Below are 22,543 nucleotides of genomic sequence, written 5' to 3'. Positions count from 1 at the left end.
TGCTCGCAAAATTGTGGTAGCAAAAACCAACCACAAGAATAGCGAGCAGCTCATACCCTGTTCGATGTACTCGATTAATCTAATAAATAGCGGACATGACGTAGGATGCGAGCGACCGGGGGGCGTAGTGTTCCAAAAAACGACCGCAACTTTTGTTCGCTCGTTTAGACCTAGAGGTGTGAACAGACCGCAAACAGCGAACGGTTCATTTGAATAGCCACCCCTATTTTCAGGACGAGCGAGCACTAATTGCGTCCGGCTCTGAATCAGGCCCATAGACTGTAAGTTCCAATGGGGCAGGGACTGATGTGAATGGTAATAAATAAATAACTGTTATGATGATATTTTGCAAATAATATAAACTGCATCAATTATCTTAATTTAAATGGTGCAACTGTTATGAAAGTAGAGCCACTGTATGACAGTAACATATCTATCTAATTCTGTATATTACAGAGCTGAATTTTATACACTGATTAAGTGGAGTGTGTAGGTTTAAATAAATATGTCCATTGAGCTCTCTTTCACTCTCTGCAGCAGATTGCCATGTCAGGAGAGAAGCCATGCCTCACAACATTGGAGGCGGCGGGATGGGATGTGTAGCTGTAGCACACTGTGGGCATGCAACGCCTCCCGAGGACGTTTTTAAAAAGAAAAAAACTTTTTATCTGCTGCATACAGTGGGACCTGCCTCCATAACATGTGGCAATGAGTGCAACACCTCCCAACCCCATCCCCTGCATTGGGGCAAATATACTAATCGGGGGAAAGCTGGTCAGTCCTCAAAAATGATTACAGGAATGTATGAGGAAGCACAGAGTGAATGACAGCTTGTCAGATGTACATTGCAGAATAACTGTGTTAATTGGCTGATTCAAAAATTAGGGGAAGTGGCCGAGATGTCACAGCTAATGAAATATCTGCAGTCTCAGCTGTATGACTGCTATAATCTATACTAATAGAATAAGAATGTTTTGTCTTTCTGTCTGTTCCAAGTTGACGCAATAACTACTGAACCAATTTTCATGAAAACTGCATCACTGTGTAGTGGAAACTCCTAGAAAACCTGCACTTTCATCTTCATCTGTGAAGTTAAAGCTGAGGAATAACAAAAAAAACTAAATTTATTGACATAATCAGTGCAAGAGATAGCTGTGGCACCATGCACACGGCTTGGTAAGGGATGGGGGGTGGGGAGAAGTCTTGGGCTTGCATTCACTTGAATAGGATAGGCTACATAGCAGTCTATGCACAGGACACACAGTGACATTGGCGTGAGTGCTGGGTGAAGGAGCTGCTGCCACCAGTCTGTGTAGCGCTGCTGGTCACGTGGGCCACTGCCATGACTGGGCCCCTATGCTAAGCAATACATCTAAAATACCTCAAATAAAAAAAAAAGTTAGCAGAAGCGTTTTCATCATGGGCAACAGCTAATACTCAATAAGTTCAAAGCCCTAAGTATGGGGGAGAAGCTTCAGCCGCCTGTAATGGAGAGTGGAGTAAATATTTTATGTACTATCTGTGCGGCAAGATCAGGCTAACACTGAACATTAATGGCTCTTATCAGGAAATTCTAATTATTTTAGTTTAGTGGTCATTTAACGTTGACGAATAAGCATAATAAATACCATTCCATATGTGAATAATTTGAAGGTGATCGAATCTTCTACAGAGTGTGACACAAGTACAGATATATGACATACAGGATTATTATGTGTTAGTCTACAAAACAGCAATTTGTTATCAGAAAATAAGATACGGGTGTAACATTATATGTAGAAAGGGAACTATTAAACATACTTTTCTAGAGCTACAGCGATGTCCTGGAATCCTTGGGCTGTGATGTTATTCTTGTCCAAAACCACAGTCCTACAACAAACAATACATGAATTAAAACATTAACTTCATTCTTACACCGCCTGTAAATTTGGTACACCAATGGTTCTTAGCCTTTTTATGTTTAATAATGTATCATGTAGATTACTTTGAAGTTAAAATATTTTCATAAAATAGGTCAGTTAATTCTGGTTGTTATCTGGAACTGGAAGCAGGTAGGTAACTAAGGGGTCTATGTAATAAGCCTTGAAGTGAAAAAGTGGATGGAGATAAAGTACCAACCAATCAGCTCCTGTCACTTAACAGGTTGTGTTTGAAAAATGACTGTTAGGAGCTGATTGGTTGATATTTTATCTCCATCCACTTTATCTCTCTTCAAGGCTTAGTATATAGACCCTTACGTAATAGAACAGATATCCTTAATGCTTCCTAAATAAGATTCATGTTGACCAGCTTTGTGTTAGTTAGCAAAGATTTACAATATTGAAACACATTGTAGAAAGCAATTATGTTCTACACAGTTAGGGGGAGATGTACTAACTAAGCTCTACAAAGTGATAAATTGGAGAGTGATGAACTGCCAGCCACTCAGCTCCTAATTGTCATGTTACAGGCTGTGTTTGAAAAATGACAGGACAATATGTTCCATGAGCGATATCATCTAGTGTTTTTGGAGAATGGAGGCCTCTTTCCCCGGGAGTGATGTGCTCAATGTCATTAACGACATTGATTACTCAAACTGAACGATATATCGTTCAGTGACGTCACCCTCCCTCATCCCTGTACTTGCAGAACCTGACAATATCATCAGGTTGTCCTGCAAGTACGGGTGATGATAAATGTAGTCAACAACCAGCGGGAGAACGCATTGCTGGTCGTTGACGGCATATCCACTGCACGATATTGCGGACGATAAACGATAACATTATTGTTCAAATCGTCCAATTTATCGTGTAGCGGATATGCGCCTTTAGTTTATCACTCTTCACTTTATCACTTTCCAGAGCTTAGTACATCTCCCCCTTAATGTTTGAATGAACAAATTGATGTAATACTCAGTATCCACAGGTCACCATTACACTCACCTGAGCTTGGTGTTTATTTGCAAAGCTTTGGCCAACATTTTGGCTCCCATATCTCCCATGCCATTTCCACTGATATCTACTTTGGTCAATGATGTATTGCTGCCAAGGGCATTTATAATGATTGTCACATCTGTCTTTAGCTTAGAGTCTGCCAGAGACAATGACTGCAAAGGCTGCAGAGAGAATACAACATTATCATAGATCCATTATACTTACATTTCCTATAGTTCAGCATAACATGTAAAGGAAAATATAACATATAAAATTACCACTAACAGAGAACAGCAAAATGACAGCATTATAACCTTGCCTTATCACTACAGAGATACACTAGGTCAGAGGTTCCCAAACGCGGTCCGCAAGGCTCTCCAACAGCTCAGGTTTTAGAGATATCCATGGTTGAACACAGATGGCTTAAGTAGTACCTCAGTCAATTTGATTTAACCACCTGCACTCAACCATTGATATCTCTAAAACCTAAACAGTTGGGGAGCATTGAGGATAGCGTTTGGGAACCTCTGCACTAGGCAGTAGGAATGGCTTCTGGTTGGTCACTGATAAAAAAAAAGGCTTTAAATGTCTTTTTTTGTCAATTTTGACTTACATGGCAAATTGTGATGTAACTAAATTATTGTGGAGCCAGTGGTGGACTCACTCCTCTACTCATCAGGATGGCCACTGCCTTGATCTTGTATTCAATAGACCAGCGTTTTTCAACCGCTGTAGCACGGCACACTAGCGTGCAGCAGGCGGTTGTCAGGTGTGCCGAGCGGGGTCAGCTTAATCAGAGCCACAGACCCGATGTTTTTGTATCGATCTAACTTGGACAGTAAACCTATGTTTGTAATTAATTTAGAACCAAATAAATCAAATCTACAAATATGCTAAATAAAAAAAAAATAGCTGGTCAATTACAAATTACAATAATTCTACAACATATTACATTTAATTTAGAAAAAAAAAAAAATCACAAGACATAAAATGCATATGTCAGGAGGAGGAGTAGAGGATGAAATTAGCACAGAAAAAGTGCCAGCCACGTAGAACACAATAAGTCAGTGGTACAGTAATGGTCTCTGCATGAGCCCTATGTGTTGCCAGCATTTTAGATCTCACGTTCAAGTTTACAGAATTCTGTCATATAACCAGAGAATAAATAAAAGCACATTTTCCAGAGTAATAAAGCCAGATCTGCACTACGAACCTGGACAGCACAAGGTGGAACAAGAGTAAGGGGGGATCCAGCCTACACATCAACAGCAGAGTGCCCTGCACACATCCACACAGCACAACACGCTCAGGGCTTGAGGTAAGAGAAAACCTCAAGCATGTCATAGAAACCAGGGAACAACAAATTTCCAGTCACCAAGCAGCAGTAACACTAGGATTCCCGGGTATACAGTGCCCCTCAGCCAGCACTGCCCCAGCCGCAGGTAACAGGATGCAGTGGCCTCACCTTGTACATTCTCGGTCAGCCGGTGCACCTCTGTCCTCCTCTGAGAGGGACATCTCGCTGGTGCTGCCATACACCGAGGGCCCCCGCATCCAGCGCTGTCGAAGCGAACTATGATGTCACGCTATGATGTCACAGCCCAGGCGCGTCTTTACCTTCTATAAGAGAAGATCCAGCACTGCCCGTGGCCGCACAGTACTTGTAAAGGTGGCCGCGGGTCCACGTCTCTGATTGAGCTGATCCTGCGCGGCACACCTGACAACCGCCCGCGGAACACAACGGTTGAAAAATGCTGACCTACAAAAACTCTCATGCAAAATAGAACATCAGTGACGTAAATCTGTACTCCGAGTGACTACCTCACATATAAAACTATCTACCACTCTTATCCTAAGGTTCTGGACACTGATAAACAAATATACTGCCAATCTCTCATCTCTGCTCAAGCTTCTAACCCCAATTGACTTTTAAACACTTTTAAATCACTTCTTACCACTCCCACAACCAACCCACTGGCTACAATCAGTGCATAAGATCTTGCTTCCTATATCAGAGACAAGAAGGATTAGATCCGAAATGCCAGCAACCTGCTCAATTCCTTCCCTGAACTCTCTGGCACCTTCTCTTCAATTAATCCCACAAATGAAGATGAAGTATCTACACTCTCCTCTTGATTCTATCTTGTCTCCTGTGCTCATCCCAACCTTAATTAAAATCTGTAATCTCTCTCTCTCTACTGGTATATTTCCATCAGTAAATTCGGACTCTAACTCTCTCTCGAATTACTGTTCCATCTCTAAGATACTTGCCTACACCCACCTCACACACTTTCTTGATTTGCTTATTGGACCCAGTTCAGTCAGGCTTTTCGTTCTTAACACTCCAAAGAGACAGCCCTGACTAAGAAAGTGAATGATATGATCATTAAGTTTAAAGGCCATTAATCTCTATGCTGCATTTGACACTATTGATCACTCTTATCATACAAACACTACAATTTCAAGGTCTCTCACCATACTTATTAAACCACTCTTTCAGTGTTCATTTCTCTGGATCCATATCCTCTTTGCTTCCTCTATTAGTTGGAGTATCACAAGGCTCAGTCCCACGTCCTCTGCTTGTTGGGAGCCAATTAACCTACCAGTTTATTTTTGGAGTGTGTGAGGAAACCGGAGCACCTGGAGGAGACCCACGCAAGCACATATACAAACTCCACACAGTTAGGGCCATAGTGGGAGTAGAACCCATGACCTCAGTGCTGTGGGCAGTAATGCTAACCATTACACCGTATGTGCTGCCCAACTAGCACCCTCTAGAAGATAATAGCTAGAATCTGATTGGTTGCTATGGGCAACATTTCCATTTCTAAAACCTCTCACTTTAGTAAATTTACCCCCATGTCTTTTGGCAAAATTATCAGCTATTTTGAATTTCAGTATTATCTGCATGCGGATGATATTCAAATCTACTTATCCGCTCCAGATTTGTCATCATCTGTGTTGGCCCGTGTTACTGAATATATTTCTGTCATTTCATTTTGAATGTCATCTCACATCTCAAACTTAATATCTCCAAAACAAAATTGATAATATTTCACCAGTCAACAGTAGTTACCAACAAAATATCTCTTTCAATCGTGTATGAGCAGATGTGACATAGTTTAGAGCAATACATAACATGTGCCATATTCCTCTACTAGCCATGATATCAAGCTAACGTATTTATAAACATTACAAGAAAAAAATGATCAGATTTTACACTTCCAAAGGGCTTCCAAAGTCAATACACCAAGGTCACCTTCTTACTACACTTAAAGATGACTTACACAAATTGTATAATCCCCTAATCGTGAAAGCACCCTGCTAAGTCCAGATCGTTAAAAAAAAAAAAAAAATACTCAATTTACTTAAAAAATTTAGATATATCTAGGTTTATCTATGAACAAGGGCTATTACCCTGGTATTTTCACTGCAATGTGAGTCTGTACTCACTAATGGAATTACACTAGTATTCTGCTTGGTCTGGTGAGACAAAAATGACTGCTCATAGCTACATGTTATATATATGTAATATAGAATGGTTTTAAAATAAATACATTTTAGGTTACATTAGAATCTAAAATGTCCATCTTAATGCAACAATTCTAATCTCTTATTAGCTCAATTAACAGAAATTAGACATACAGTACAGAAAGCACTACCTCCCTGAAGTTAATGGCCCTTTATGCTATTGACAGTGAGAGGACAGATTTAATAGACAGTTTAACAACAAGTAACTAAAGATAAAGGTAGCTTTTAGCAGATAAATGTCACTTCAGGAGTTAATATGCGTATCTAATACACAGTGTAGTAGATCATTTGTGATTGACGTTTTTAAAATGAGCGATGTTTGGATGACATTTGTTTTGGTATTTTATACAGTGAAAATCTTTTTGCATGGTAATAACAAGTGAGATTTGGCACAACAGACTAACCTGCTGACAGGATATTTATAGAATACCTTATCATATAATTGAGAACATTACACACTGTGAGAGGTTAGAGAAAGAAACCAAACACAACAGACAGTAAAGCATGAAATGCTGGGAAGATGCCTCTAAAATAAAAGAATAAAAAAGAAATAAAGCAAATGTGGATCTAATACCAGTAAGCCAGGGGCGTTCTATCTGCTCTTCTCAATGATGAAAAGTAACAAAGAAGTTAAGAGCGTGAATAAAAAGGAAATTACCAGAAGGAAGAGCTTTGTGGAAGCTTTATGAGAGCAGACCTCTCTGCAGGGAAAGTCAGCATTTTATCAGAGATTCTCCAGCATATTTAGTCTATCCAGCAGGTTATACTTGCATATTGCATTTACTGTAATGTGCTAATAGGAAGACATTTTCACTTAAAGAAAAGAAAATCACTAGGAGAAATCAGGGCACTGACTGGCACTACTGTTGTAGGCGCTATTCGGATATCTGGGTTGGATGGTGACATGTCTGAAACTCCTATTGGTCTGTAGTGCAGAGAGCAGGTTATGTAAGGACCGGACTATGGGCCTGGTTTAGATATGTACGCTAATGCAACCACTGCTTCTGTGCGAAAATGTGTAAATGTAGCAGATGCCGGGATATGTATTAAGACGTCCACTGAGGCCACCGCAAATCCAAGCAACTGCGTACACATGTAGCCGTCATCGCAGTACAATAAAAAAATTGCCCATCTGAGTAGCCTTATGGTCACGCAGAATGGCCACCTGAACGGAGATGGTGGAACCACTCTATCTGCGTAAATGATGGCAGCTAAAGGCTTACACATGCCTTAAAGGAAAACATCCATAACATGTCTGCCACCACTCCCCAACCGCCCCTGAATGTCAATCGCCTTGCAAAGAAATCTTCACTGCGAGCGGCATCGCTAAGGTACCTTGGAGCATGCGACCTTGACGCATGTGCAATTGGCTGATAATCGCTCAACTGCATAAATACTGGCATTGCGTACAAATCTGAATCAGGCCCTATGCCCGAAAGCTAAGCACTTCTCTACCACTAGCATTACATATGCAATTTTAATAGTGGTTTAGAAATCGTTTAGTCTGTAATGAAGTGGAACATGGCAAACACATACAAATAAAGTAGCATAATAGCAAATGTTACTTCAATGCATGTAAAAAGGCAAACACGTTTGGTCTCATAGCATAGAATATACCATAAATTTAGGAGGGAGTCAAGTTTCTGCAATGTCCGGCTGTGCACATGAACTTGGAACACAGTACAGTAACATTGTTAATCTTACGCACGTCTACGGGCCGCGAGGGAAAAACTATTCATGTTACTCACCACAAAGTTCCTTTGCCGGCATGTTATACCGGCCACTGCTTAGAACTGAATATTCAAAACATTAAAACCACATGTAAAACGCATCTAGAAAAACGTAAGGGGATATTGTACCCTAACTGAGGAAAGATTACATGGAGACAAGGGCATCAGAACAGGTGGGGGGGGGAGGAAGAGCAAGCAAGGGGGCGGCTCACCCTCCCAAACATTCGAAAGGCGCAGCGGACGGGTCAGGGGCTATGCTTTATAGCAATAGGCTGCACGGCCCCTGTACTGTCCGGAGGAGTTTAAAAGACCGCACATAACACCTCCTCCTTTGTGGCCGTGCAGTGCAGGGGATTTGCAGGTTATTGCTATGGAGCACAACCCCTGCACTGTCCGTGGGGGGGTGAGGGAGGAGGGGGGGATGAGGGAGGAGGGGGGGGGGATGAGGGAGGAGGGGGGGGATGAGGGAGGAGGGGGGGTGCGGGAGCGTTGGAACGATTTTATGTTGCCCCCCAAAATAAAATCATTCCGACGTTCCTGCATGGACAGGAGAAAGAGGCAGCATCTCACACAGTAAATGTCACTTTTCAGCCTTGCTATAAACACTGCACCATTCCTAGATATAGTTTTTATGGCGCAATAACTCACAGCTTTCCAGTCCTCTGCCTGTACGTTTACATTGGGCCCTAAAACAAAAGCAGTACGTGTGTGGCATGCCAACATATCTGTCCACTGCTATATAGACATCAGGTGAGATGAGAAAACACAGTGTGACAGGGATGGAATTCTAGTACTGTATAATATACTACATGATGGGGCACGATTGAAAAATGTCAATACTATGTGATCACTGATCAAAGCAGTTAGTAAGATCTATATGTTGATGAAAACACACTGATACTTCTCAGAAAATGCATGTAGCCATAGGGATCATTGTGCCTTATAACCAATGCAGGGAAATTATACTAATGATCCCATTTGAATGTATATATCTCTGTTTTTGTATATAACAGCTTCATAATGGGGGTAAGGCACAATCAGGGAGATTGTTAGACTCTTCAGGGAGTCGGGGAGATTGCTACTATTTCAGTGAGCCTCCCTGACAATGAGGGAGAGTAGGCGAGTATACAATTAACCTACCACCATATTTTTGGAGTGTGGAAGAAAATGGAAGCACCCAGAGGAAACGCACGCTAGCATAGGGAGAATATACATGAGGGGCAGCCTAGCACTGAGGTTGAAGCCACGCTCTCACTATGATGCAGCGCCTGTGTCCCGATTCTGACTTTCATGATATTGGGAGGTATGATATCAGTTATTCAGCAATGGCTGACTATTTATTTTCATAGGTTTAGAATCCCAGTGACAGCAAAAAGTACTTTGGTAGGATCCCGCTATGTACTGAAACACTAATTACCATTTCAACAAATGATCTAACAGGCTTGTAGTGATTACCAGAAATAATGCACATAAATGGCATAGGTAAGTGTGACTTGCTATAAAATGAAATAAAGCCTCTGTAACTACACATGCCTTCAGAGTGCTGTAAATAACAGTTGGGTGATACAGAGTTAGCCAGCATAGTATAGTGGGACAAACTCCATAAGACAACTCCCGATACCCACAATTTACAAGACTTTGTGCAGATGGTCTTTTTTGTCATCGGTTTTCCATTCACAGGTTCAGGGCTGTCTACCTCAGAGATATTGCCTCTTATTGTGTGTCAATTTCTCCCAAATACCCCCTAAAATGTATTTGAAATATGTCCCAAATGTGTTCGAAATGAATGCCAAAATGAACACCGTTTGTAAATTGGGGTCAGAATCCCAATAGCATAATCCGACGGTGGAAATCCAGACGCATATAGACAAGTATTGTAACCCTTCCCCTAATCCTCTCCTCCCGAAGCCTAACCGTAACCCTCTCCTCCTGCAGCCTATCCCTAATCCTCTCCTCCCAATCCCTAACCCTCTCCTCCCGCAGCCTAACCCTAACCCTCTCCTCCCGCAGCCTAACCCTAACCCTCTCCTCCCGCAGCCTATCCCTAATCCTCTCCTCCTGCCTAATCCTAACCATAATACTCACTGTCGGGATCACCGCCTTCCAGATTCTGAAATCCTGGGATTCTGGCGCTGGGATTCTGTCTGCCGGAAATAGTCTAGCCCGGGATGGTGACTACATCCCGTAAATTGTATGAAATATGTTTTAGCCATTACTAATTCAGAATCTTACAGTAAATTGTATTTTTAGTTCAATGTAAAGGTCACTGCATCCATAAGTGCAATATGAATCATGAAGGTAAAATAGGTTATTTGGTGTTGGGAGAATATACTGCAGCTCTGTTAAATTCTAACTAGGGATGAGCGGGTTCGGATTTCTGAAATCCGAACCCCCCCGAGCCCCCCCGATCCGAGTCGTATCCGAATCAGGCTCGACTTTTCCCGCCTGACTCGGATCTGAAATCGAGGCAAAGCGTCATTCATCCCGCCTTCGGATCTCGCGGGTTTTGGATTCTATAAAAGGTCCCCGCGGCAGCGCCATTTCTCACTCCGGCTGTGGACAGTGAAGAGGGAGGGTGGGAGCTAGGGCTGGCTGGGCTGTGTTGTGCTGCTGTTGTCCATAGGGGCTGTGACCACTCAGTCCATAGGGGCTGACTGGGCTGTGTTGTGCTGCTGTTGTCCATAGGGGCTGGCTGGGCTGTGTTGTGCTGCTGTCATAGGGGCTGGCTGGGCTGTGTTGTGCAGTCAGTTGCAGTCATAGGGGCTGTGTCCACTCCAAAGTCTATAGGGACTGGCTGGACTGTGTTGTGCAATGTCCCATAAAGGCTGTACTCCTAGAGGGGTGCTGTAGTGTTGTCCAGGGGGTGATCTGTGCATCAGGGGTACTCCCCCAAAGTGCACTCCAAAAAAAATAATTTTTTTTCTGTGTTTGTGAATTGTGTGCGCAGTAGCCACACGTGCATCAACAAAGTAACGCCAACCGTGCGCCTGTGTCATAAGTAAAGGGCCGGCTGGCTTGACCGTTAAAGGGTGCTGTAACCACCAAAGTGCACTCCAAACAAAATAAAAAATGATTTTCTGTGTTTGTGAATTGTGTGCACTGTGGCTGCACGTGCATCAACAAAGGAGCAGCGCCAAGCGTGCGCCTGTGTCATAAGTCAAGGGCCGGTTTGGACATCTGGTCCAGACTGAAGGACGTGCCAACAATGTCAATTTCTGACATGTCTACTGTCACTGCATATGATACTGTCACCACTGACAGAATGGAGGAGGAATTATTTTCTGTGTTTGTGAATTGTGTGCACTGTGGCTGCACGTGCATCAACAAAGGAGCAGCGCCAAGCATGCGCCTGTGTCGTAAGTAAAGGGCCGGATGGCTTGTCCGTTAAAGGGTGCTGTAACCCCCAAAATGCGCTCCACAAAAAATAAAAAATTATTCTTTTTTCCTGTCTTTGTGAATTGTATGGGCTGTAGCTGCACCTGCATCCTCAAAGCAGCAGCGACAAGCGTGCGTCTGTCTGTTAAAGGGTGGTGTAACCCTCAAAGTGCACTCCACAAAAAATAAAAAATTCTTCTTTTTTCTTCTGTCTTTGTGAATTGTGTGGGCTGTAGTCGCACCTGCATCCTCAAAGCAGCAGCGACAAGCGTGCGTCTGTCTGTTAAAGGGTGGTGTAATCCCCAAAGTGCGCTCCAACCAAAATAAAATAATCTTCTTTTTTTCTGTGTTTGTGTGTGAAATGTATGCACAGTAGCAGCACTTGCATCCTCAAAGCAGCAGCGACGAGCGTGCGTCTGCCTGTTACAGCATCCAAGTAGGCATGACAGCATCCAAGTAGGCATGTCAGACAGTCCATACCTGTACTGGCAGGAAAGAGGCAATTTGGAGGCCCCTGTACAAACCTGAGTTGCCCCCCCCCCCTCCAGTGTGTACTCCGAAAGAGTGTTTAGTGCAGCCGGGAACCTTGTCAGCGAAAGGCGTAGGAGGTTGCATCCACAAAATGTGGAGAAGATGATGTTCATAAAAATGAATTATCAACTCTTCCAGGGAGACCAGCCTCCAGAACATACAGAGGGACCTGTGGTGGTGGATTCCAGCGGGGACGAATTAATACTCTGTGAGGATGAGGATGTACACAACACTGAAGAGGGTGAGGAATCGTGGATGAGGAGGATGAGGACGACATCTTGCCTACGTAGAGCCAGTTTATGCAGGGACAGATTAATTGCCAGCTTGTTTTGTGGGGGCCCAAACGAACCAATCATTTCAGCCACAGTCGTGTGGCAGACCCTGGCGCTGAAATGATTGGTTTGCTAAAGTGTGTATGTCCTGTTTATACAACATAAGGGTCGGTGGGAGGGCCCAAGCACAATTCCATCTTGCACCTCTTTTTTTTCTTTGCATTATGTACTGTTTGGGGCCTAGTTTTTCAAACTGCCATCCTGTCTGCCACTGCAGTGTCACTCCTAGATGGGCCACGTGTTTGTGCTGCCCATTCGTCTCACTTAGCATAGTCATCCAGCTACCTCGGTGCAACCTTTTGGACATAAAAACACTATTGTGAGGTGTGAGGTGCTCAGAATATACTGGAAATTAGTGGAAATTAAGGTTATTGAGGTTAATAATAGCATAGAAGCAGAATAACCCACAAATTCTGTGATTTTAGCTGTTTTTATGCTTTTTAAAAAAAAATAAAAAATACAGATCCAAAAAACAAAACCCAGAACCCAAAACACGGAAGGGTGGTTTTGGCAAAACCAATCCAGATTCAAAACACGAAGAAAGATCCAGATCCAAAACACGAAAAGTGGCCGGTGCACACCCCTAATTCTAACATATTACCTCCCAAGCCCATTAAAGATATGTGTGGCCACGCAGTACATCACATTGAAAGATAATTTTTATGTGCGGACATTATATTTTAGCAGATAATAAAAATGCTAAGATGACTTTCGAAGCATCATGCAAGTAGGGTAAACGAAACGATCCAGATGTAGAAATCATCTATTAGTGTTCTGTACTAGTGTGGATTTCCCTGTAACATTCCGTGAAGTCAGAGCTAAGAGTATGTAATTTGGGAGAGTAGTAGGTGGGAGGACAGTACAATAGACCTGGCCTAACAGCGGCACATGGGTACAGTACATTTGTCACTCAGCAGAGGAAAAGAAACTATGTTATACGTAAAGAAAAAAATATTCCGGTTACAAAGAAAACACAGCTACAAATAACCAAGTCTATCAGACTATTGCAGAACCACAATCATACAGGGGTACACATTTTAAATTGGCTGTGTATTTGCTCACTCCACGATCGCCTTGTGCTTCAGGTATCATTATGTCCTGAAACACAATCTATCAGGCCTCTTATAGGGCACTGTCTGAAAGAGAAGGTCATGAAGTGTACAATCAATGTCTATGCTATGATTCTTAATCTGCCAGTGCAGCCATTCAGCATAGTGGTGCCCGGTGAGAGTGACTGTAATGTGGCTCCCTGCAGAGATTCTAGTGTTTTGCACAGAACAGAACAATCTGTTAGTCAGTGAATGAGTAGGCTAAATTGATGCCTATGGGCCTGTAGGGTTCATGAGAGATATTACTCACCGATTCTTCATCTTGTATCATATGTACCAAGTTATCCATGACAGGAGTTAGATTTCTACAGAGGCAAATAAAGACACACTGCATTTCTGGAACATAATAACGTGATGCAATTGTACTGCAGGTAGGATAAAAAGAGAAGACCTTACTTGGATTTCATGTTATTGAAATTCTTTCCCAATGCCAGGTGTCTTATTGATCTGTTTTTACTGAGCCAAACTACAAGAGTTGAGAGGTCAGACTCTAAACCTGCGAAAAATAAAACAATTGATAACCTACTGATTATTATTATTATTCATAGAGTGTAGTTCATTGAATATTCTACACACATCACCCAGCCCGGAATTTCTTTCAAAGCAAGCAGGTCTAGTATTATAACATGTACTCTTTTGCTGTACTTTGTACAGTGGGCAATTTGGTGCCCACTGTACAAAGTAGTAGAGAGCACAGACCCCAGATTCTCTTGTTATCCTAACTATGCTTGGGCAGTAGGCACTGGCTGGGGTTGGTTGCTGATCTCAACTAATTTGAATTACTATAGGGACAAAAAAAGTTTTTGTACTTCCACTTGTTGCAATGTTTAATTATTACTATTATTGTTATTACAATTATTATACTATATATACACAATAGTGACTTGTGTACTTTTGCCATGGTCAAACACAGAAAACTTTTTCAACTACGTTTAAGAATGGCTACGCAAACTTATTTATTTGTTTTAATTATCCAATTTATATGACTGCACTATACAGGGGAATACCAATAGTTATGGCATTTTGCCTATATCCACTTCATTAATGTTGCAAGGAGTGTGGTATTTAACTTAAGCTGGATACACACTACACAGGACCAGCGACTGACCCATCGACCAATTAGGTAAGCTATACACACTTACCAATTGGCCGCTCGATATGCCTGGCCAGACATCACAAATGGACGGGCATTTAAGTTTGCCCGCCCAGTTGTGATATCAGTCTTGACCGCCCCTGCAGCCAGTGTATGGGTGGTCGGCACCAAAATATCTGCATGATATATCTGCATCAGCTGTGCTGCAGGGTCAACCTTATATCTCTGTGAACTATGTCATTTGTCATTCACAGACAATTTAGGTGTACACACCCGTGATCTACTGCTGATATATTGGTCATCATTCAAGTGAACAATAGTGTGAACCCAGCATTAGACCGACCAAATTTAGACAATCAAAATATAGATACCATAATGTCGACAGGTACATTATGCAGACAAAATGTTGACATTTAATATGTAGAAAGTCAAAATGTCGCTAGGGACATAATGTAGTCGATATGGATATAATGTAGACAATGCATATAAAGACAGGATGAAATTTCGGCAGAGTCAAAATGTCAACGGTTAAAATTTAGACACAAATCATAAGGTCGATTTCATAAAGTCTACTGTCAAAATGTTGACATAGATAAAATATTAAATAATGGTGGTCAGCTATAATGGACAAATGTATGAGTTAGTGTCCCCTGGGAAAAGTGCACCGCGCATGTGCAAACAGTGATCCCGTCATGCCAGCCATACAGTCAAATGTCAGTAAAAATCAGTCAACACCCCTGCTAGAGAACTGTGCACAGACTGCCTGCCTGTAATGTGCCGCAACTTTTGCGCTACACCCCATCACGGTAGCGCTAATCCCATTTATAGTTGTGGTAAATAACTTCTCCTGCTGCTCTCTCCTCTGGGGGCCTCACCTTCTCCCACACCCCCCGGCCTGGGGGTCGCCATGGGGGTGGTGTTGAGGTCCGTCTATCCGCCAATTACTCCTACTAGCTAATACCCACTGAACCATCCCTTACATTCCCCACATTTGAGGTTCATGCTATTCGCCTCTTCCAACCAGTAAACCTCAGAGTAGCTGTCATTTACCGTCCCCCTGGCTCTCCCTCCAAATTCCTTGATAACTTTGCTTCCTGGCTCCATCACTTTCTCTCCTCAGATCTTCCCTCCATTATCCTAGGTGATTTTAATATTCCTATTGACATTCCCATAGAATCCTCTGCCGCTAAATTCCTTACCCTCACCTCTTCCTTTGGTCTCGCCCAATGGACCTCATCACCCTCCCATGTGAGTGGGCACTCACTTGACCTGGTCTTTACTCACCGTTGAGATATCTCGGATTGCTCCAATTCCCCATTCCCCCTCTCTGACCATCACCTACTCTCTTTTAACTTATCCCTCTCTCCTCCCCTCCTTTACCTCCTAAGGCTACCATTACTAAGCGTAACATTGAGGCTATTGACACTGTTGCTTTTTCCTCTCTGCTGGACTCGCTTCTTTCACCTATCCCTTCTCTCTGTTGTCCTGAACAAGCCACTTGCTTGTACAATGCCTCCCATACTTCTGCTCTTGACTCTTACTCCGGCAATAACTACTCACCCTCGCAGATCCACACCACAACCCTGGCATTCCAAATGCACCAGATACCTGCAGAAGTGTTCAAGAATTGCTGAGTGCCAGAGGAGGAAATCGCGCTCTATGGCAGACTTCCTCCATTTCAAATTTATTCTCTCATCTTACAGTGCTGCCCTGCCCCTCTCCAAACAATCATATTTCAAGAACCTCATCTCCTCCCAGTCCGCAAACCCCCGGCGTCTCTTTGCCACTTTCAACTCCCTCCTCTGCCCTTGTCCTCCTCGCCTCCCCTTGACTTTTCCACCTACTTTACATCTAAAATTGACTCCATACGTGAGGACCTCTTATCCCATCAGACCCTCAGCACTCCTGCCCCTCCCTTCCCTGACCACCCCTCCCCTTCTGTCTCACCAACTCTGACATCCTTCTCCCCTGTTTCTGGAGAGGAAGTCATGGCCCTCATCCAGTCCTCCCCTCCTTCCACCTTCCCCCTTGACCCTATCCCTTTCCGTCTCCTCTGTTACTTGTCTCCCTCTGCCTGTTCCCATCTTGCCCACCTCCTCAATCTCTCCCTATCATCTGGCACTGTCCCTTCTGCATTCAAATATGCCCTTGTCTCCCCCATTCTTAAAAAACCTACCCTGGATCCTAACATACTCTCCAACTACCGACCCATCTCTCTTCTCCCTTTTGCTTCCAAACTCCTTGAGCGTATTGTTTACAACCGCCTTACAACCTTTCTTTCTTCCCACTCCCTCCTTGACTCATTTCAATCTGGCTTCCGTTCTCTCCACTCCACTGAAACTGCCCTCACGAAAGTCAGCAATGACCTCCTTGCTGCCAAATCCAAGGGCCACTACTCTCTGCTCATTCTCCTTGACCTCTCTGCTGCATTTGACACTGTAGACCACCCTATCCTCCTGCAAATCCTTCACTCTCTTGGTTTCCGTGGCATTGCCCTCTCCTGGCTGTCCTCCTACCTCTCTGATCGTTCCTTCTCTGTCTCCTTCCAGGACTCCTCTTCCCTCCCACTTCCACTAACAGTAGGAGTTCCCCAAGGTTCTGTTCTTGGACCTCTCCTTTTCTCCCTATATACGTCCTCTCTAGGTGAACTCATTAACTCTTTTGACCTCCAATATCATCTCTATGCTGATAATATTCAAATTTACCTTTCCACCCCTGACCTTTCCTCCTTGCTTCTTACCCGTATCTCCAACTGTCTCTCTGCTATCTCCACATGGATGTCCCAGTGCTTTCTTAAACTTAACATGTCTAAGACTGAGCTGATCATCTTCCCACCCTCTTCCATTACCTCACTTCCCACAATTTCTTTATCTATTGATGGCACAGCTATCTCCTCTATCCCCCCAGAGTGCGCTGTCTTGGAGTTATTCTTGACTCCTCCCTCTCCTTTAAACCACACATTCAGCACCTCTCGTAGTCCTGCCGCTTTCACCTATAAAATATTTCCAGGATTAGACCCTTCCTCACCCAGGATGCAGCTAAAACCCTCATCCACTCACTAGTCATCTCCAGATTGGACTACTGTAACCTTCTCCTAGCTGGCCTCCCAGTCTCCCACCTCTCTCCACTACAATCGGTCCTCAATGCTGCTGCTTGGCTCATCTTCCTCTCCAGACGTTCTACATCTGCTTCCCCTCTCCTTCAAGCCCTACACTGGCTCCCCTTCCCCTCCAGATGCCAATTCAAGGTTCTTACACTCGCCTACAAAGCCCTCACTAAATCCTCCCCCACATACATTTCTGACCTTCTCTCCCTTCACACTCCCACCCGTCCACTTCGCTCAACAAATGCATGCCGCCTCTCTTGCCAACTGATTACTTCCTCCCACTCCCGCCTCTAAGATTTTGCCCGTGCTGCTCCCTACCTTTGGAACTCTCTCCCTCTCCCTATCAGACTCTCCACCTCACTGCATATCTTCAAACGGGCTCTCAAGACCCACTACTTCATCAAGGCCTTCCAGCTCTCATCCTAACCAACATAATACTCTCTCCTCCCTATCTTCTCCTTCTGTGTCATGCCTGTCTATCTGCCCCTCCCCTTTAGAATGTAAGCTCTCACGAGCAGGGACCTCTTCCCTGATGTGCTTCTCCTTACACTTTCTTCTACTCCTTACTCCTCATAAGGGCACCTAACACGTCTCTGCCAACTCCCTGCTGCTTATTGTGAGTGTTTTAATGACTATTGCAGCAATGTATATAATGTCCTTCACTGTACTGTAATTTACTTGTTTGTTTTTTGATGTTTATTTTGTTCACTTATTAGTTTTATGTACTATGTAAGGCGCTGCGGAACACTTGTGGTGCCATATAAATAAAGGATAATAATAAATAACTGACAAGCAAAGCATGTACACCCACCTATATTTTGACTGCAGGTTACACTATGTGCTGTTACCTATATTTTCAATGTCAACATTTTGATTGTCGTGATTTTCATACAGTCAAAATATGTACATGCAAACTATAGACATGCTTATATTATCAATGTCGACATTTTGCCAATGTTTATATTTGGATATGGTCAAAATGTTGACAGTCAAAATGTAGACATGCCTATGTTATAAATGTTGACATTTTGACCACACCTTTATTTCGACTGCAGGTTAAACTACTGTATGTGCAGTTAACTATATTGTGAACGTCAACATTTTGATGATGTCGAAATATTGACAATGTCAAAATGTTGACATATAAAATATAGACATCTAGGTACAGTATGTGAACATGGTTCTTACTGGCACTCTCTAATTGCAACACTTACTTGATATCAACTTAATATACTTAATATATTAAACACATTTCCTATACTAGTGAAAGTCACTACATGTTTTTCTATTTTGGGTTGCACATAATACATACATTTTTTCTCGACTAAAATTGGTAAATAGTATAGGCCTTGGTTTTGCCCTAAATTTAAAATACTATGGCCAGTTTGCTATTTTATCTAAATCAAATAAAGTAACCATGGATTTCATGTTCCTGTAACTTTCTAACATTATTAAAAGCAATTCATATGAGACTTATGTTGATATGATAATAGCATACAGTCTGCTGTTTATATGATAATAGTATACAGGCTGTTGATGTGATAACAACATACAGTCTGTTGATATATGACAATTAGCCACATCAGACAATGTGAATGGGACACTATCTAGTACATGACTAATAACCATTACTTACATGACATTTTGACTGTCTACATTTTGGCTGTCAACATTTATTTTTTCAACGTCAAAATTTTGACTGTGTCACATTTTAAGTGTCATCCTTATGTCCATTTCGACATTCTGAAAGTTGACATTTTGGTATCGAGCTTTTGATTGTCTATGTTTTGACTGCCTACATTTTCACTACATCCCGTTGTGTTCGAGACCACCATTGGAGTGATAGCTCTGAACACCTACTTTGCTTCTATGTATTAAAGGACAATTACATCTTAAGATATGTATCATGACAATAAAAAAAAAGAAACTGCACAGCATTAAACTGTCACTCTGGTGACGCTCTCAAAACAAAGAATTATGTCCTCACTCTATTAAAGACAGATGAAGCTCATTGCATGTCTTTAGGACGGCATCCTAATGGGATCTGGTACAGCTCAAAAGACTTTAAAGGGGGAGAGTACTAAGCTCTGGAAAGTGATAAACTGGAGAGTGATAAACTACCAGCCATTCAGTTCCTAACTGTCATCTTGCAGGCTCTGTTTGAAAAATGACAGTTAGGAGCTGATTGGCTGGTAGTTTATCACTCTCCAACTTTCCAGAGCTTAGTACATCTGCCTCAAAGTCTAGAAAGCTGCCAGTCACCCTGCCTGCTCAGTTAGAGACACATATCAACCCTAACATAACAACCTACTGTAGAGAAGTGAAAGAGAGCATTATGGACACATTTAGGGCCTCATTCAGAGGTGGTCGTAGGATGCGAGCGGTCGTTCAGAAACAGGGCGGCCGCTTGCATCCTGAACGGCCGCCTCCATGTCGGTCGTTAGGCTGTGGGTTAACACCCACAGCTCTAACGACCGCTAAGGGAGATGGTCGCGATGGTCAAGACCATCGCGACCATCGGGGCTTACGACGAGACCCTAGGGTAGGGTCTCGTCAACCTTAAGCCCCAGGGAGCTTCCTGCTGTATTTCAGCAGGAAGCTCCCCACTGACATCACTGATGATGTCAGTGGGGCCGCCCCCAAATGGCTAGGGGGGAACGCCTCCGTTAGGGCAGACATGCCCCCTGCCCACCCAGCAAACGGCGCGAGCTGTCAATCAACATCGACAGCTCGCTCCGTCTGCTTCGAGCCCGCTAACGACGGATCACCCGTCGTTAGCGGGGGCTTGCGCATGCGCACGACGGAGCCGACTCCGTTGTGCGCATGCCCTGCGGACCAACATCAAGTCAGTTGCGAGCGCTCAGCACTCGCGACCGACTCTGAATAAGGTCCTTAGTTCAGAATAAACTTCCCAGTTTTTTTCTTATAAATTATTATGCTCCATAATATACAGCTTTTAAAATGTATACAGTACTGTGCAAAAGTTTTAGGCAGATGTGGAAAAAATGCTGCAAAGTAAGAATGCTCTCAAATATATAAGAGTTATTTTATAAATGAACAAAATGCAATAGCGATCCGTACTATATCAGGCCCTATAATCCTACAAAATCCCTAACTTTGTGCAAGTGTACCTAGAAGAATTGATGCTGTTTTGAAGGCAAAGGGTGGTCACACAAAATATTGATTTGATTTAGATTTCTCTTCTGTTCATTCACTTAGCATTTTGTTAATTGATAAAAATCTATTAACACTTATATTTTTTAAAGCATTCTTAGTTTGTAGCATTTTTCCACACCTGCCTAAAACTTTTGCACAGTACTGTATTCATTTCAAATTGTGATGTTATTTTCTCATTAAACTATTTTTGAACTACAAACAATTTTTGCATATCAACTTAATGAAAATCGTTGAGTTGACAAGTCTGACTGAACTACAAACTACAAACGTGAACGCGCATGAACGATAATCGTTCATCAATTGACTCAAAAAGTGAACGATTTCTTCAAACGATTATCGTTAAACGATATTGTTTAATGATAATCATTCAAAAAATCGTTGTGTGTGTATGCAGCTTTAGTGTGAGGTTTAAGGAATTAGGTTTAGGGTTAGTGTGAGGTTTAGGGTTAAGCTAAAGTAATAAAAAAAACTGTATGTTGACATGTTAAATGTCAACATTATGCACATGTCAACAATTTAACCATGTCAACATATAGGTTGTCGTGATAAAGTCCATGTACACATTCCTAACCAGTTGACATTCTGGTGTCAACATTCTGAATGTCAACTTTTCGTGCCACACCCATTTTTATCAAACCATATGAATCATGTTGCATTTAAAATATAATAATAATAATAATAATAATACATTAGTTATAGATACACAAAGTGTTTTCTGATCCATTGACTGCCTAAGGCATGCATGTCATTTGCCACCCACAGCACAACCAATGGAGGGGAAGAATTATATGGGCAGTAAAAAAATAAATATCTAAATACATGTTTCCTTCTGCAACTCCGTAGATTCTGTTACCCGAAAGTAGATACTAGCCTTGCCTCATGGCAGTATTGTCTTTATGCAATAGATTGATTACAAAAATACAACTTTATGATACTATCCTACTTGAATAATTAATCACAGACCATTAAACTACAAAACACATTGTTCAAAATAAGTAGTACTTTCTTTTTACAGTCATTACCATCAAATTATATATATTTACGATTTGTCATTTTAAATCAGGGAACACTCACTGACAAGTTATAATCATTCTGAATTTATGAGTCTTTTAATTCTTAAAACATATGAAAAACAGAATCCAAATTTTTAGAATACCTGAAAGACCATCACAATCTGACACAAGATTCACAATGACAACTCACAGCCGCTGAAGTGAGCCAGTGTTATGTTATTTGACATGTGCAGTCATATTATAGCAACTGATGTGATAGCCAGTCACGACATTCTAGGCTACTTGAATGCAATGCGCACAATAACACTCACCATTATCAGAGATATCCAGGCTTGTGATATTATGAATCTCGGCTATGCAGCCTTCTAGCACTTGAGCTCCACCTGATCTTAACTAAGCATAAAGGACAAGAAAACAAATGCTCAGACAGTACAGTACTATGGTGTATTCAATGTATGTGACACACTGTGCAAGAGATAAACAAATCTAAAGAAGAAGAAGAAGAAGAGCTGGAAAATGTGTTGCGATTAATACGCAGATAACAAAAATATAACAGTGTTGTGTTTTATTGAAACAATGAAATAAATATCGTGCATTACACCAGATGTATATTACAGTCCATTAATTTAACACA

General features: G+C 42.3%; 1 protein-coding gene across 1 annotated transcript in view; it reads right to left on the bottom strand.

The window, feature by feature from the left end:
* The window catches only part of CARMIL1 (capping protein regulator and myosin 1 linker 1), a 390,597-nt gene that overhangs the window by 119,609 nt on the left and 248,445 nt on the right, over positions 1 to 22,543 (bottom strand). The window contains exons 18-22 of the mRNA XM_088475876.1: positions 22,221 to 22,302; positions 13,917 to 14,016; positions 13,771 to 13,825; positions 2,922 to 3,094; positions 1,801 to 1,869 (exon numbers count right to left, since the gene is read on the bottom strand). Coding sequence (XP_088332002.1) covers positions 1,801 to 1,869; positions 2,922 to 3,094; positions 13,771 to 13,825; positions 13,917 to 14,016; positions 22,221 to 22,302 — 479 coding nt within the window. The remainder of the gene's footprint in view (positions 1 to 1,800; positions 1,870 to 2,921; positions 3,095 to 13,770; positions 13,826 to 13,916; positions 14,017 to 22,220; positions 22,303 to 22,543) is intronic.

Source organism: Taudactylus pleione, unplaced genomic scaffold (assembly GCF_031769625.1).
Source record: "Taudactylus pleione unplaced genomic scaffold, aTauple2 ptg000179l, whole genome shotgun sequence".
NCBI classification, from domain to species: Eukaryota; Metazoa; Chordata; class Amphibia; order Anura; family Myobatrachidae; genus Taudactylus; species Taudactylus pleione.
Note: the sequence above shows the minus strand (reverse complement) of the source record. Positions and strands in the feature narration are given on the sequence as shown.